Source organism: Pleurodeles waltl, chromosome 6 (assembly GCF_031143425.1).
Source record: "Pleurodeles waltl isolate 20211129_DDA chromosome 6, aPleWal1.hap1.20221129, whole genome shotgun sequence".
Classification (NCBI taxonomy): Eukaryota; Metazoa; Chordata; class Amphibia; order Caudata; family Salamandridae; genus Pleurodeles; species Pleurodeles waltl.
The window spans coordinates 257,562,896-257,581,540 of NC_090445.1; the positions used below are offsets into that span (position 1 = coordinate 257,562,896).

The following is an 18,645-nucleotide window of genomic DNA, read 5'->3' on the forward strand; positions in this document are numbered from 1 at the left end:
GCTCCCCTTCTGGAACAGAAGCGCACACAAGTGACCAAATAGCGCAGGCTTTTGCCGAATTCTATCAAAATCTATACAGGGCTGAGGAGCCCGGTACCTTAACTCCAGAATCCTTCTTAAAGGACATAGCAATCACCCCCTTGTCTTTGAGGGAGGCAACCGCGTTAGATCAACCTATAAGGGCAGAGGAGGTTATATCAGCGATCGCCCGGCTGCAGACCGGGAAGTCACCTGGCCCCGATGGTTTCTCTGCGCTTTTTTATAAATCCTTCTGTGTGGAACTTGTTCCCGTTCTGGTGCGACTCTAACTCTTTACGTCAAACGGGCGCTCTTACGCCTAGTAGGTTAGACGCTACTATCGTGGTTATCCTGAAACCGGGGAAGGATCCCGAGGAATGCGCCTTGTACAGGCCGATCTCCCTCCTGAATATTGACGCCAAATTATTCACTGGCATTTTGGCACATCGCCTCAACTATTATATGCCGAGGCTTGTGGATCTCGACCAAGCGGGATTTATACCGCATAGACAGTGTAGCGATAATACCAAGCGACTGCTTCACCTCTTGGATAAAACCGAACGCTCTCGTAGGGCGGCGATCTTCCTATCTATTGACGCTGAAAAGGCGTTCGATAGGGTTTACTGGCCATACCTGTTCAAGGTGCTTGAACGCTTCAGACTGGGACCGGGCTTCATGGCATGGATTTGCTGCATTTATCAAGCGCCTCAGGCGGCAGTTCGAGTTAATGGGACACTTTCTTTGCCATTCGCCGTCCAAAGAGGGACCAGGCAGGGTTGTCCGCTTTCGCCCCTCCTGTTCGCGCTCTACATGGAGCCTATGGCGCAGAGGCTCCGGGACAACCCTCAGATCACAGGCGTGAAGTTTGGGGGGGATGAACATCTCATATCGCTATATGCGGACGACATTATCCTTACTCTGGCAGAGCCTATGACCTCACTACCGGCGCTAATGGGTGTTTTAGAGGAATTTGGACGGGTCTCGGGGTTTCGAATGAACATGCTTAAATCGCAGGCTATGGGCAAGTTTATCAGTGCGGAGCATGAACGGGACCTAAAAGCCCGATTCCACTTCACATGGTCCTCCTCGGGGCTCCCATACTTGGGGATCGAGCTGGGCTCCACAGTCGCCCGCACAGCGACGTTGAACTATGCGAAACTGACCCAGGAGGTGCAGCGCGACTTAGAGACATGGGGGAAACTTAAATTGTCCGGGCTGGGTAGGGTTGCGGCAGTGAAGATGACCATCCTACCACATATACTTTATCTGTTTCAGGCGCTCCCGCTGGAGCCTCCGCTGCGGACGATAGCGACCCTCCAAACGGCGGTTCTAAGATTTATATGGGAAGGGAAGGTGGCGCGGTTATCCCAGCAGGTCCTGTATTGCCCCAAGAGGGAGGGGGGGCTGGCGGTCCCCTGTCTCCTTCGATACTTCCAAGCAGCACAGCTGCATTTCCTCTTGGAATGGAGCCGACCATCTTCTGAGAAGCATTTGTGTTTCATGGACCAGGCAGTGGCTGGCTCTCACATATGGAAGGAACCCTGGCTTAAGCGCCGTCACAGGGCGCAGGGATTGTATATATCCCCGGTCACGGAGGTTTCAATGAGAGTGTGGGATCGGGGGGCCGGCAGGGTGGGTTTGACGACCTTCCCGTCCCCAATGACTCCCCTGGGCGCGAACCCTGATTTTGGCCCGGGCCTACAGTCTAAAGCGTTGCGTCGGTGGTATGAGGGGGGCTGCAAAAGGGTGGGATATTTATTCGATAAGCAGGGGTTTATCCCCTTTGACCAGCTTAGGGAGCTATATGGCCTAACCGAGGCTGACAGGATGATGTACTATCAAATAAGACACTGGGCCCTGCTTCCAGCCAATAGGATATTAATAGATAGGCCGTTAACACCGTTTGAAAAATTGATTCTAATGAAAAAGGGCGATAAGCGCGTGGTTTCTGAGCTTTATGTCCTCTTACGGGGGAGGTCCGTTCAACCAAGACTAAGGGTCAATTGAGATGGGAGAAGGAACTAGAGAGGGAGCTATTGGAAGATGAGTGGGAGCATCACACAGCTCATAACTCAGCAGGTACAGAGACAGCCTATAAAGTAGCCGTCTCCTGGTATTACATCCCAAATAGGATCCATGCTTGGGATCATGACAAATCTAGTCTTTGCTGGAGGGGCTGTGGGGGAAGGGGCTCCCTTGTGCATTTATATATGGCATTGTCCCAAACTACACCGGTACTGGAAGGACATAATAGACACTGTGGACAGGGCTTTTGACACTCAGATCCCTAGATTTCCTGCCTATATCTTGTTGGGCCTTCCCAACCCTCTCACTTTTCCCCTGAGATCATTGAAGGGACAACAGATGGCTTTAGCCTTGAATGCTGCAGTACAGCTGTTGCTATCTGTGTGGGGGACAGGACGGATCCTGACAACAGTCTTGTGGCTGCACAAGCTCTGTTTATCCTCGATATGGAAAAGCTCACCCTGACTTCAGCAGCGGAACGGGGACTTTAAAGAACTTTGGCAACCATTCTTATGTATCCTATCCGGGGAGTTTTCAGAGCTGACATGCCCAACTTATCTGAGGGTTCTGAATTTGAACTGAGTGCAGGGGATTGCACCTGCTAGGAGATGTATATATAGGACTAGATTTATATGGTATAAGAGCCTGAGACTGTTTGATTACTGTATTGTTAGCCAGAAGTGGTTGTATTAAATCTTTATCCTTCTTTTTTTTCTATTGTTTCGCATGAAGTAAGCTAATAACGAGCCTTTTGGCAATATTGTGATGTAGTGCATATGCGATGTTCTATAATTGAAAACTAATAAACAGATTTGATCCATAAAAAAACATAAAGTGTGCATGTGTCCCTCACACTTCATCATCCACCACATTGCTACACACTTTGTCCAATACCACAGTAACTGCACCTCATGGTCATCATGCATGACATGGAAGCACTTCCCACATCAAATCGTAAAATAAAGACAACATCCTTTCATCCACACACCACATTATATGGCGTAGCTTGCTGCCCATGTAAGCAAGCACTTTAGTGTTCACACATGGGGCAGTAAGTGCTAGGCAAATGTTGTAATACAATCAAATACAGTATTTATCACATGTGCATCACCAAGAATAGTTTTGATCCTGTTAAAATCTTTGGTTCGATCACACTTCAGAATTACAAATCAAAATGTACTTTATTCCTGCATTTATAATTGCTGATATATGTTGAAATATGTGTACAGTTCATTTACAGGAATTTTGTTTGTGCATTAGTAAAAAAATGACATCCTGCAGTCTTTCCTTTCGCATTTCCTGTATGCAGGGCCACTGGAATTATATGCTTCTGTAGCCATGTAGTTTTCTAGAAGATTATGAATTTGCTGCATCTACCACATAATCCATCATCTGCTACAAAATCCTCTGATTTCAACAAAATAAATTGTTCTAGCTTGAACAGATCAAAAGTTACTAAAAAAGCTGCATTAGGTGCTGCTGTGCAGTGTAAGGTCCTTCACAAAGGTTGACCGCTCACCTTTCAAGTAATGAAAGTTGTTTTTGGGTGTGGATTTGGTTCGAAGTGAAAGGTAACAAAGTGAAACCTTTGCCCAGACAGCTTTAACATGTGTAAAAATGGCAAAATAATGGATTAATACTATCACAAAATGTGCTGCACTAAGCCACATAGTTTGTGTTTTTGTTGTCACATGATTCATTCAATGTTGGCATATACTTATAAATTGGGCCTCCCCCCTCACATAATTCTTATGGCCCTGCCTGTACCCCAGCACGATTGTCCCATAGTTCACTCTCTAAAATCCTCTCACTTTGCAGTCAGGGAAAGAAAATAAATCAGCATTTCCACATTAAAGGAGTAAGTAGCAGTTTGACAGAAGACAAAGCCTGGCATTTAACCTGTCTTTGAACGTGCAGTGAATGTAACAAGTTAAAATCATGCATTTAATTGCTAATTTACCTTCTGAACATCAGCGCGTTTTTTTCAGACTGTATGCATTCAAAAGTGAATGCAGTTTGTTAAGACTAATTTTAAACTGAGTTTTTCATAAATACTGTTCAGCTGCCTCCTTCATTTTGGGAGGGGGGGCAATAATATGGGCTGGCCTGGACCTCAAATGCACAACACCTACCGTGGCAATGGCCCTGGGTGTTGGGTAAGAGGAAATAACTCTGAAACTCTGCTTAGCACACCAGGGAATTACTATTTTTAGTTTTCTGTATATGAAAAGTTGGGACCTATTTAAAGTGGCAAGAATCAATCCAGAAAAGGAAGTGCTTTTCTTTACTCCACACCTTTTAGAGTGAAACCTTTTAATTATATTTTAATACATTTTATGTGGCCAGCTAAAAGAAGATAACTTGTCTTTATTTAAAGATGAGAGACAAACTTTATGCCTGCTGCACTAAATATTTCCTGCATTGCATTTCTGCATAGAGCACTGGGGTAAGTCGTCTCCTTCTGTGCCTGAACTGCTGCTTCCAGTTTTTTGCTATAGGACAAGTGGCACCAGTTTCCTGCTAGATAGGGAGTGCTATGGTTCCTCCATTTATGAGGAAAAATTCAGGGCCAGATTTACAAGGCCCTAGAGCCTCCTTGTGCCACGTTAGCGTCATTGTTTTTACACTAATATGGCTCAACAAAGCAAAAAGCCCAATGCCATATTTACAAAGTGGGGCAATGCATGTATTGCACCACTTTGCGACCCGTTGCGTCACATTATGCCGGCATCTGGCATAATGTATGCAAGGGGGCATTCCAGCATTAGGAGGCCTGCAAAAATAGTGCAACAAAATCGACAACATTTTATTACGCCATTTTTGGTGTAATTTGTTAAAAGGACGCACCCGTTGAAATCAATGGGCCTCCTTTCACTTTGCTGCACTAGCATCAAACTTTTTGACACTAGTGTAGAAGAGCACCACAATAGCATCAAAAATGTGGATGCTATTGGCTAACGTGCACCATGGTGCGACGCATTGTAAATATGGCCCACCCCTGGTATCGTTGGGTGGAGGTGGGGGGGCAAGAAATCTGGTGCATCAGTACTGATGCACCAGATTATTGTAAACGTGGGCCTCAGTATGTTGAGTTGAAATTGAGATATACAATAGATAATTAGGATTCAATAAGGCCCAGGCAACATAGGAGTTTAAGTATGGCTTGCTGAAAGCACGTCAAGGTATAGTTGAGTGCTGCCAGCATTTTGGTTGAAAGCAATTTCTTGCTGGCATACAAGTTGTTAGAATGGCTCCAGGTAGAAGTTAAGAATCATGGAAGCAAGAGTACGACACTGTTGGACCATATGTGAAAATTGTGCAAAGAGGAATTATCTGAATCAAGGTATAACAGTATATTAGATATGAATATATCACATTAGAATTTCAAGTCGGAAATTGTAGTTAGCAGTATCATAACCCATTGACATGATGTAACAGAGTAAATGATTGACTGAATGTCATCTGCTAATTGGATGATGGCGGCGGTCTCTGTAATACAGTGTAAGTGAAACCCAGAATTGTAGGTGTAGAGATGATTGTGTAAATTTATATGCTCTGAAACCGGTTAGCTACTGCTCTCTCAACATATTTTCCAAGGTAGGGAGATGTTGAGCTGTAGCTGCAGAGCATATCTGGATCTAGGCTGAATTTTTTTAGTAGGGGTCAGATCTCATCGGTTTTCAAGGAAGAAAAGAAATGTACCCTTGGCAAAAGAGGTGTTGATGATATTAAGGCTGGTTAACATGGCCTCTTAAAGCAGAGGTTCAATGAAAGATATCAAAATGAGACCATCATTATAGGAGGTTGCTTACAGAGATTGTGGGACGACCAGAAAGGTTTGTGTGTCATAGGTTAACAGTGGTACCATGCACAGAAGGATGTGTGTGTTTTTGCAGTAATTAAATTAAATTTCATTGTTAAGCTAAGTTGTGCCGTTATTTTTTAATACAATATTAACTCTGCGACTGGTCAAAATTTCCATTAAATCACAATAATCTCACATACTTTCTGAAATTTTGTGTTATGCTTGTAACAAGAACTTCCCGAAATGATGCCATAACACCATATCACACAAATATGCCATATTTACTGAGGTAGAATATGAGCAGCTGTTCACAGCATGTGTTTTTTTGCACAATATTTATAACAAAAATAAAGGAGAGGTTAAATGTTGAGCCAAAATATAGGGCTAAATATCAGATTTGCATTTCATGTCATTACCTGTGTTGCTGATGACCATTGCTTGCATGTTACCATCCCAGACATTTACCTTGACAGTTTTTGCTGTCTAATAACCTCTGTGCACTTTGGGCCTGCTAACCAGTGGGAAAGTGCCTGTGCTCCCCCTTTAACATGGAAAAATTGTCCTCCCCCTAATTGTAAGTCCCTAGTCTCTGGTACCACATATACCCAATGCCTGTAAATAAAATCCTGGTACTGGGCTGCAGCACTCACTGTGCCACCCAGTAAAGTAACTTTGTAAAACTTGTCTCAAGGACTGCGACTGCAGCCTGGGCGTGCAGTTTTAAACTGCCATTTCGCTCTGGCAAAATAAACCTTTTGTCAGGCCTAAACCTTCCTTACTTTTAAGTCACCACTAAAATAGGCCCTAAATTAACATTGGTCAGGGCGCTCTTTATTTAAAAAAGTAGGACATGTATATTTGATGTTTTACATGTCCTGGCAGTGAAAAACTCCCAAAGTTATTTTTCACAGTGGCAGTGCTGGCTCTCTCAGAGTTTCAGTTTGGAAGCAGTTGAATAGATAGAAAATGACCCGAGAACTCATTTTGACAGTAATCTAAAATTCAACCTAATGGACAAGTTGGATTTTCATATTATTATTTTGGAAATTACACTTTTAGGGAGTTGTTATTTCCCCACCTAACCAAAAAGCGTTTCTATTAGTATTCAGTGTCACCTGACTGCTGTTGGCTTCCCTGTGGTGAGATGTGCATTGCTCCCAGAAGTGGACAAAGGTTTTGTTTGTGGGGAGGTATTTCCTTCCTTGAGCAGGATAGTCAGGGAGTTGTACTCAGCCCATTCCTAGGCTTCAAAGGGTGCCTAACCTGCCACTGGCAGATGCAGCTCACACCTAGGGCGACATTCCTTTTGTTTTTCTACATAACTTGGCCCCACACCCATTGGGAGAGGGAGGCGCCCCAGTACTGGTTTGGAGTGACCACAAGGGAGGATTGCTCATTATAGCCATACCTCTGGGTGGGCACACAGATCTCAACACCAGAGGAGAAAAGGTTCTGCCAAGATGATTTTAAAGAAAGAGGGGTACTTTGGGATAGGTTACAGTAAAACATACAGGACATGCTGCAAAAGTGGCTACCATCAAACTTGGGAACTTGTACCCCATTGGTTGGGGGGGGTGGCCAGGAGTTTCCTTCACCCTCATGCTGATCTGCTCATAAATGTGGAAATTCTAGTACCCTCCCCAGAACACTCCTGAAGCTCTGAAGAATACGCACTGCCCTGCTGTCTGAAGAACCTGAAGGAAGACTGGACCTGATTTCTTTAGACACATGACGCCAGAAATGACTCCAAGTGTCAGTAGGTAGTCTGGCCTGGACAAAACAAGCTTCCAGTGGCCTCTCCCCCTTCCACTACGTAGCTGACCAGATGCAACGGGATCTGCCCTGGACCCTGCTGCTGGCTTCTGCTGGAGTGAGTCTTAACCCCCTAAGTGGTGTCCCCCAGGATCTGGAGCCGTGGCTGGTGTTAAACTGTAGTCCTCCTGTCCCCTCACTTCAAGAAGTGAGACTTAAAAACATTTTGCCAACTTTGCATCTTGGGAACAGAAGGAAACTGGGATCACCATCAATCTCAACTTGCTGGTTTTCCCTGCTGAGGTAAATATGACTTCCAGAAATGTTTCTAAGTCTGAACATTGAGGGCTTCACCTAGACTGATGCTGATCCAAAGCCAATGTGAGTTAAGGCCTTCCTAGGTACACACTTTCAGCTTAAAACACTCAGAGCTTTCCCACCTTCATCGATGACCACATTAGAGCCATGTGTTTCAACAACCAACAGTAGTCGAGTCCCGCTTTGGATCCAGCATGCGACTCCTCAATAACCGCCTTTTCTCCATAAAAGTTAGAAGGTCAACTTTCCTTTGGGATAAATCCCTGTATTAACCCACTCTCCTTCATGGTCAGCTATAAAGTATGACTTTGGCCCGCTTTAGCACCCAAATACTCACGGTTTGCACTTTGTGCTTTTTGGAGCTGTTTTTATTTCGAATTTTGAAAAGTCACATATCCAAGTCTACTTATTGAAATATTGTTGTTTTAGTGTTTTTTTATTTCATAAAATATTCTCTAGTTTCTTCATGATTTTTCTTGTGTTGTGTGTTCACATTATAACTTTTTGAGTACCGAATAAATACTTCACACATTGCCTTGAAGTTGAGCCTGATTAATTTGTGCCAATCTAACAGATAGGTAGGCACCGGTTTATTTAGTGACATGATTGTGATTTTTCACCCCCATAAAATGTTGCAGTTTGTACTACATATAATTTCACATACTTTTCATCATAAATACGGAAAAGCAAATTATGAGAATTGGAAACACCTCTTTATTGCTATCAGTTAATTACAGTATTAACTGGAGAAAAGGCAATGGTGGAAGTAAGTTACGAGGTAGATTATTGTTTGTGGTTGCAATGTTTTTTGTGTGTAATCAGTTTGAATTTGAGAATGACATGGTTGGATGGGTATTAGAGCTATGCCAAGTCTTTTGAAGTTTATAGAGATGTATTTTCTTGATTTATAGTTCCTGAATGTATCAAGGGGCATAGGACTTTTGTTTGAACATTTGTGATTTCAAAGGGGCAAAGGTGTCTACCAAAGTCTGAATGACACTGTTCAGTGTGAAGAGCAATGTATCAGGGCTGGTAGGGGTAGTAGATGGAAGTGAGATCAGCATTTATGTGGGAGTGCCAATTGAGAAATTCTTGAGCAATTGTGGTTATTTCAGATAGTTCTAATTTGCTATTTAGTAGGAGCATAACGTTAGAAATGTGAATAGCGTTTGCTAGGTAGATTACTAGCCTACAGGAAGTGGGGTCTGGGAATGATAAGCAAGGCAAGAAAAACATAACAAGCTCAATTGTGTTGCTCAATGTTGCCTTTATAATTTTTCTAAACAGTGACATGAAATGTCAGTCTGGCTGAGTCAATAATTTTGGAAATAAAAACTCTCATGCCTTTAATGCATTGCCCACCAGGGAGGCAAACGTTTTCAAGTTATGTCCTATTCAGTGAGATACTGAGGATGGTTGGATGTGATTGGAGACATCAGTAATGCAGTGTTTGTTGGCAAGGGAAGATCTGAAATTAGACATTATAAGTACTCATGAAATATTATATGAGGAACTCTTCAGAATCCCGATCTTATTGCACATTTATGTAAAGACTGTGCATTAAAATGCAAATGTGGCCCCATTTTGTTCAGAATGTTTTGGGGCATGAAACAAACCACCTTGAGGACGATGGGCTTGTTTTTACATTTGGTACAATTAACTTGGAGTGGGTATTTACATCCCAGCACATTAAAAGATCACCAGCCACCACTGCTGCCAAGTAATGACTGTTTTAAATATGGTGTGGTTTATGCCTTTAAAATCATAAAGTGTTAGAGCACTAGCTAGTCAGTCAGTCATTGCAACTTTATTTCGCTGACGTGCCATAAAAAGCATTTAACACATAACAAAACATAAAATTCCATATAAATAACACAAGTGATCAATAAAATGCATAAACATTATGTTCAATAAAACTCATCAGATTCAGGGGAAAAATTAATATTCTTTTACGGCAAAACCTCCGTTTAAGTCAACAAACTCATAGCGAATTCTAATTCGGATTGCACTCTTAATAAAATTTAACACTGCATGGGACAAATCTATTGTTATTACTTTTTGTAAAAATTCCATTGCGGGTCTATGTTGCCTAAACTCCCCCTGTTTCAACAATGGAATCAAAAAGGTACTTCATGGCCCTGTGTAAAGTGGACAAAATAAAGTAAAGTGACAAGTTCTTTGTTTGGTGGAATTATCACAATGACATGATGGTAATTCCCACTGCCACACGCATTGTAACAGGAATGTCAATTTAAAATGAATTAAATTGAGTCTAAAATATGTTAAAAGAGGCCGATTATCTTCATTTTCAATCCATTCCAGGTATGGCTCAAAAGATTTGACTAACACAATCTACAAGTGAAAATCAACTGTTTTCATGTCTAGAACACCTCATAACCTCTCCTCCACACAGTTGGCCTACCTAGATTTAACAATTGACTTGGCATTTGGTGGAAAATGTTTAGGGGAATTGAACATTTCTATTAAACCTAATTCGTGAAAACCCAATTTTATGAACATCAACCAAGGTGTCTTCATTTTCTAAGGCTACACAGTCTGACATGCAAGCTCTAACTAATGCTGCACGTGGGTTTTTCCAGCACTTAATCCATTAAAGGAGTGGTGAGATTTGTATTTGATAATCTATATATGGGAGGCTTAACTCCTCATGACATATAAAATGTGCCATGTTTTTGATGCAAGTAAAGGCATTCTTATTATGTAGAAGTTTATCAGATTTTTTGATGTCCCCAAACCCCTGCCCCTTAAGTGGCAGCGGCAATACATTTGGATTTATACAGGGTGATCATCTCTGCCAAAGCTTTGTGACCTAATGACCTTCCAAAGTGAAAAATGCCCTCCATGTTCCTTCCCAATTGTTGGGCTTTCATGAGAAGGTGTGATTTCCACCCTAAAGATGAACTAAAACAATACCTAACGTCATGGTATACGATTTTATTTTTAGGTCCAAGTCTTCCAAGTATGCAGTGAAAAGATCTAATAGCTTCTGCAGCGCGTTTGGTGTGCATGCGATGAGAACCACGTCATCTGAGTACAAAAGTATTGGCATAGAATAATCCCCTAACTTTGGTACACCCATGCCTGCCCGTGATAGATATTCTGTGGCACCATTGATATATATTAGAAGCAAAAAGGGTGCAAAAATACAACCCTGTCTAATGCCTCTCAAGGACTTTAATTGAGATAATAATTCCTCTGTGGGCCATATCAGACTGAGACTTTATGACTGTGGTGTAAGCGTTTCAATAAAATGAGTAGATTTGTCCTGGTTAACCAAATCAAAGGTGCTTGACAGGTCAATGAGCGCCATGTGAATTGTTCCACCTTTTGCCCTCACATATTTACTGGTAATCAGACTTAAATTTAATGTTTGTTCCACAGCCCCTATGCCTGGCCTGAACCCATAATGGATGGGTGTTAAAACCTTGTTCTCTTCATTCCATGTCTTGAGTAGGGCGAGAATCACCCGAACCAGGATTTTTACTGTTGCATCTGTTAAGGAGATTGGCCTTTAGCAATCTGGGAACGATTTAGCTCCTTTTTAAAGATGGGGCAGGGATGGCAATTCTCCATGAGTCATGGATTTCCCTTACCACGACACTTCTTAAAACATTTGTCAGTACTGGACCCCGTTAATCTGTATTAGATTTAAAAATGTTGACTGGGACCCCACCCGGGCCTATGGCTTTTCCAGGAATGGATTTACCTAGAGCAAAAAAGTGCCTTGTTAATTTCTATAGGGAATTCAAGGGTTACTGGAGATAGATCTGGCTGGGGGAGGCAATTAAAAGCCCCATTTGGAGGCAGGTCACTTTCTATAGGTTGAAATATGCCATTAAAATGTGTCACCCACTGGGTTTCCGAGATTGTAACTTACAACTTAGGCGTGTCGCACTCAGAGAAGAAAGAATGATTTATAACAGCCCAGCACCTCGCACTATCCCCTAATAATGAGGCCAGGGCCAACTCTTCCCAGGCTTTTTCCCTTATTAACCTCTTCCTTTCCTCCACAACAGACTGGTACTCTCATCTAGCCTTTTTAACATCTGTGGGATTATTCAGTGTGATTTTGAGTATGGCCTGAACCCCGCTGGCCCTAATTTGAGTTCCCAGCTGGGCAGTGTTTCCACCCGCCAGCCCAGCGGGAACAGGGCCTTTACATTGCCGCCGGCTCCTAATGGAGCAGGCGGCAATGTGGCGGTGCAGCGGGTGCAGCAGCACGTGTCACTCATTCCAATGCCCGTAATTCAGGCAGTGGAATGCTTGACGGGGCTGTACATGGGGGCTCCTGCACTTCCCACGCCAACTGCCCCCGAGTCCCCCATTCCACCATGGAGAGGCTGGCGGATGGGGACTCGTAATCGCCAGAGCAGCGTTGCCCTGGCGGATTACAACTGCCGGGACCGCTAGGCTGCAGGCTGCAGGCTGGTTGCAGCCTGCGGTGTCGGCAGTTGGACTGTGGTTGCTCTGCCACGGTCATAATGAAGCGGTTGAACCACCTTGACACAGTCTGACCGCCACGGTAAAACATAAGTGGTCATGGTCAGTAAGGCAGCATGCCAATAGTTTAAAAATCAGCAGCTGCAGATATTAATATGACATCTAAGGTATTCTCTGTGACCCCCAGTGAATTTTGGAATCGGCTCAAAGTTGTTTGATGGGGCCTCACTCATAATTATTAGATTGTTTTTCAGGATTAGCAGGTTCAGAATTGCCCCCAACCTGGTATGTTTAAAATGTGCCATGTCCTCACATTCATTTGATAAAAAGCTACAAACATGGTTATCTCCTATAGGGCACATAGTGATAATGAAATCCTCCAACAGGCCAATTAGCAAAGTGTACTACGTCCCCAAAACAGCATGCATGGGGGATTTTAAGGGTTGCTAGTAGAACATTCCTATTCCTCCCGCTTTGGAGATTTACAAAACCCAAGCCTGTGGAGCAGCTGTTTATGGTGCTGAACGCTGGGGGTGTTGCAAAATGGATGCTGTTGAAAAAGCTGAGAATCTTTTCCTAAAAATGTTACTAAAGTTTACCCAGTGCTCACCAATTCTTCCCATTTGTTTGGATTTAAGCATAATATCAATAGCAGATATTGCTGCCCTAAGACCATTGCAGTACAGGATAAGTGTGTTGTCTACAGATGAATTCGAGCCCTATAGGATATGGCTTAGAGGCTTATGGGAAGGTTTACATGTTGATAAAATTCCTTGGTGCCTTTATGTGAAGAACTGCTTTTTTTAAGTCAAGCTTGGGTGCTTACTGGTCAGATCCTTAAAATCTTCCCAGTGATGCACTTCAGAAACTCAAGGATACCTATTGGGCCAGTGTCCAAGGCAAGGAATTAGCATCTGTGTCCTCGGGCAGTTTGACAGACATTTTTTTGTCTACCAAATGTTTATATGAATTTGAACAGTTTTCTGGTATTAATCTGCAGCCTTTTGCATGAGCACTTTATGTCAGATTCAGAATAGGGTCTTTAACACTGTGTGCCCTTAGTAGCAGTTGGAGAGTGACATTTGGAGCATCAGATTTTTGCCCAATGCGATGTGTGACCCAAGAAAACATTGAGCATCTCCTGTTTTTCTGCATAGCTTATAAGAAACAGAGGGCAAGTTCAATTAAACCCCTTTGTAAATTTCTGGGACTCAATGATCGTCATTCCGCTTTGCGTTTGCTGTAGTCAGGTTCTTAACTGCCTTTTGGCAAATAAGGATGAACAAATTAAGGGGGTCATTATGACCCCGGCGGTCGGTGCAATAGAGAGGTATTACCACCAACAGGCTGGTGGGACATACCTCCACTATTATGACATTGGCGGTTTGTCCAAAGCCAAACCGCCAAGTTAACACACTGACCACCAAGGCGGCCCATTGCATTTTGACCCCGCCCACCGCCATGGTTTCTGTGATTTCTGTACCGCCACAGAAACCATGGCGGTAGCCACTATCAGTGCCAGGGAACTCCTTCCCTGGCACTGATAAGGGTCTCCCCCACCCCCATCCCACTCGCCAGAGTTCTCTCCCATCCTCACCCTCCTCCTCCCAATCCCCCCAACATATACACACATGCACGCAGATACATACACACCCATACATGCATACACACATTCACCCACACATACGTACATTCAAACAGACTCACAGCAACACTCATGAACATACTTCCAGGCACACACACAATCACACGACACAACATGCACGTACACACACACCCACTCATGCACACATGCATTACACACGCATGCACGCTTTAAAACACAGTCAGACACCCCCACACACACGCACAACACACCCCCACCTCCCTCTCCTGTCGGAGAACCTGGGGGTCCTCCGGCAGGAGATGGGATGCAGCGCTGCTGCCAGCAGCAGCATCCACCAGCAAAATACCACCAGGCCGCATCATGGGACATGATACAGTATGTGGTGTTTTCCTGGTGTGGTGCTGCTGCTGGCAGCAGTGCCACCTCACCACCCTCTGCCGCCATGACCGTAGCCGGAATTCTGCCAGCCTTCTGGCAGAATTCTGGCTACGGTCATAATTTGATGGACAGTCGGTAGCCACGGTATGTTAGCACCCGTCGCTGTGGCGGTAGGTGGCATTTGCCGACAATGTCATAATGAGGCCCTGAGTGCCAAAGATAATATTTTAATGAACTGTATTAATGTAACAATCTGAGTTTATATGTTTTTATAATTATAATGCATTTTGAATAAGTATATAATTTTAATCAGTTTTACTTTGCTTATTTTCATTTTGTGAACTATAGGTTTGCTTTTTGACTTGTCACGTCTGTACTTTTTATGATTCCAGTGAATTGAAATAAAGGGAAATGACGGTGACGATGATAATGAAATCCTCCAACCATTTTAAGATTTCATTTGTTTCCTGATGGGCAGAAAAAAAATCTAAAAATTCATCAAAATTTCACATTCCGTTTTCTACTTCATGGTTGAGAAAATTATTATAAAAATGCATCAACAAGATATCGTGTTCTTCTATCAATGAAATCAGTGATACCAAAAACTGAGGCGAGACCATTTATGGACAACATGTACGTTCGAAATGTTAACAGCAACAAATGTAGCAAGGCCCCCACGTGTCCTTCCTGCAAGTTCGAACAGGGAGGTAAAAACATCTATATGAAAAGGATCTAGCATCCATGCTTCTTGAGCAGAGAGAAGGTTAAAGGAGGCAACCAGATTTTCAGTCTGGATTCATTAGCTTATGATGGGCACCTGCGACATTCCAAATGGCCACTGTCACCAAACTTTGACCAGATTTTAAAGTTTCTTCTTGCCTCAGCCTCCAGTTCTGCAGTAGCTAGTCTATAAAATCTTAAACTGGTGCTCTTCTGCTTAATCAAAGTGAATATGACGTATACATTCCAGTGTCTGTTGTACAAATAAATATAGTACTATGTGTAGTCTTCTGTGGCTCGAGCTATAACTCAGTAATAACTCTGTTTAAGGTTTTCAACAGCAAGTATCGCAGTCGGCAGTGGGATATAGTGCTTTAATAATGCAACATTAGTTCGGCGAAGAGGAAAGTATATCATAATCTTACGCAGTTGTGCCCTTTGGACTGAATAAATGGCATTATTCATGCAATTATCTTTTTGGATAATCAAACAATGTGCCTTGTAAAAATCTGGCAATAATAAAAATGTGCATAATTCTCCAACAAGTATGACCCAACAAAACAATAATAAATGAACCCATCACAGATTAACCTACTAGAAAGAAACATAACTATAACATGTTTTTATCAATTAAGTATTTTAATATTATATAGATGGTCTTCACCTCCTACTGCCAGTTGCTTTCCTTCTCATGGCACCGAGTGTGTAAAAGATAACTTGGAAAGCATTCCGGTTATTCATTGGTAAAATATACAAAGTCAACAGAACAAGTACTAATGAGCAACATTAAAGAACGTCATCATAAGACAGCAGTGATTCAGCAATCCAGATTGAAGTCTGAGCTATACAGTTAGTTATCAATATTATATGTTGTTGCTGTCCTCATCTTGATAAGTGACGTGTTTACGTGTGCAGTGGAATTTAAAGTATCTCACCTGTAGTGTTGTACTGGACTCCTTGGAAGTACTCTGGGCAAGGTCGAATGACCAGCTGTCCAGCAGACGTTCTTGGCCAACATGTTCCAATCACGTCTATTGATGCATTACATGAAAGACCTATGGAAAGACATTAAATAATGGTTAATATTGTAAATAAAGAGTACATTTACCCTTCACATGCCACATCCAACGACCACTGTTTAACAATATCAAAGTCCAAACTCTCAAATTAAGAACTGATTTTGAAAAATAAAGTGCATTGTTATTTAATGAGTTAGTATGTATGATTTACACTTTAACCCCTTCGCTGCCAGTCCTTTTTTTGGCTATTTGGAGCAGTTTGCATTTTGGCCCTCATAACGTTTTCTCCACATAAGCTACCCGTGCCAAATTTGCGTCCTTTTTTTCCAACATCCTAGGGATTCTAGAGGTACCCAGACTTTGTGGGTTCCCCTGAAGGAGACCAAGAAATTAGCCAACATGCAGCAAAAATTTAGTTTTTTATAAAAAAATGGGGACAAGGGCTGCAGAAGAAGGCTTCTTGTTTTTTCCCTGAAAATGGTTTCAACAAAGGGTTTGTGGTGGTAAAATTACCATCTTCCCATTTTTCAGGAACAGGCAGACTTGAATTAGAAAACCCCATTTTCCAACATAATTTTGAAATTTTACTGGAACATACCCATTTTTACTATTTTTTGTGCTTTCAGCCTCCTTCCAGTTAGTGACCGAAATGGGTGAGAAACCAATGCTGGATCCCAGAAAGCTAAACATTTCTGACAAGTAGACAAAATTCTGAATTCAGCAAGGAGTCATTTGTGTAGATCCTCCAAGTGTTTCCTACAAAAAATAACAGCTGAAATAAAAGAATATTGAACTTGAGGTGAAAAAAAAACCGCCATTTTTCTCCACGTTTTACTCTAACTTTTTCCTGCGATGTCAGATATTTGTAAGCAATTTACGGTTACGTCTGCTGGACTCTTCTGGTTGCGGGGATATATTGGGCTTATAGGTTCATCAAGAACCCTAGCTACCCAGAGCCAATAAATGAGCTGCACCTTGCAATGGGTTTTCATTCTATACCGGGTATACAGCAATTGATTTGCTGAAATATAAAAAGTGAAAAAATAGGTATCAAGAAAACCTTTGTATTTCCAAAATGAGCACAAGATAAGGTGTTGAGAAGCAGTGGTTATTTGCACATCTCTGAATTCCGGGGTGCCCATACTAGCATGTGAATTACAGGATATTTCTCAAATAGACGTCTTTTTTACACACTGTCTTACATTTGGAAGGAAAAAATGTAGAGAAAGACAAGGGGCAATAATGCTTGTTTTGCCATTCTGTGTTTCCCCAGGTCTCCCAGTACCAATGGTACCTCACTTGCGTGGGTAGGCCTAATACTTATGACAGGAAACACAAAATGGACACATCACATTTTTACATTGAAATCTGACATGTTCTTTGCAAAGTGCCTAGCTGTAGATTTTGGCCTCTAGCTCAGCCGGCACCTAGAGAAACCTAGCAAACCTGCGCAGTTTTGTAAACTAGAAACTTAGAGGAATCCAAGATGGGGTGACTTGTGGGGCTCTGACCAGGTTCTGTTACACAGAATCCTTTGCAAACCTCAAAATGTGGCCAAAAACACACTTTTTCCTCTCATTTCGGTGACAGAAAGTTCTGGAATCTGAGAGGAGCAACAAATTTCCTTCCACCCAGCATTCCCCTTAGTCTCCCGATAAAAATGGTACCTCATTTTTGTGGGTAGGCCTAGTGCCCGCAAAAGGAAATGACCCAAAACACTATCTGGACACATCAAAATTATCAAACACAAAACTACCTGTTTTTGCGGGGGGGCACCTGCGTTTTTCGTCCTGGGCTCAGGAGCCATCTAGGGAAACCTACCAAACCCAAACATTTCTGAAAACTAGACACCCGAGGCAGTCCAGGGATGTGTGACTGGCGTGGATCCCCCAATTTTTTCTTACCCAGAATCCTCAGCAAACCTCAAATTTAGCTAAAAAAAAATCTAAATTTTCACACATTTCTGTGTGGGATCACCGCACCGGGACAAGTTTCATACCACCCAACGTGCCCCTTAGTCTCCCGGTAAACATGGTACCTCATTTGTGTAGGTGGACCAAGTGCTTGTGACAGGGAAGAGCCAAAAACATGTCAAAATTGAGGGGGAACCAAAGCGGGTCCAAAAGGGCAATTTGAAAAAAAACATTTTTAGGCTGACAAGTGCAGCAGAATTTTTATCAGTGTAGATGAGACAATGCTGGGTGGTAGGATTTTTGTGGATTCCTGCAGATTCTTGAATGTTCCATCACAAAAATGTGGGAAAAATGTGTGATTTCCAGCAAAGTTGGAGGATTGCAGGGCATAGTGGGTAAGAAAATGGTGTGGGGTGCACGTGAAACACACCGCCCTGGAATCACCCAGATGTTTAGTTTTCAGATGTGTCTAGGTCTTGTGGATTTTTCTACATGGCAGCGTCCCAAAGTCCATAAAGTGCAGCCCTCACCATTCCAAGTGGGACGATTCTCAGAGTTAGCCAAGCTCTCATGGCCCAATTGTAAAACTAAAACCCAAAATAATCAAATGTCCTCTTGCTTGCCATGGGA

The 18,645-nt window shown here is 42.6% G+C and overlaps 1 protein-coding gene across 1 annotated transcript in view; it reads right to left on the bottom strand.

Annotated features, from left to right (window-relative positions):
* LOC138299622 (corticotropin-releasing factor receptor 1) overlaps positions 1-18,645 on the bottom strand; it is a 1,731,194-nt gene that overhangs the window by 1,084,540 nt on the left and 628,009 nt on the right. Inside the window, exon 3 of the mRNA XM_069238054.1 lies at positions 16,019-16,138. Within this exon, the coding sequence (XP_069094155.1) occupies positions 16,019-16,138 (120 nt within the window). The remainder of the gene's footprint in view (positions 1-16,018; positions 16,139-18,645) is intronic.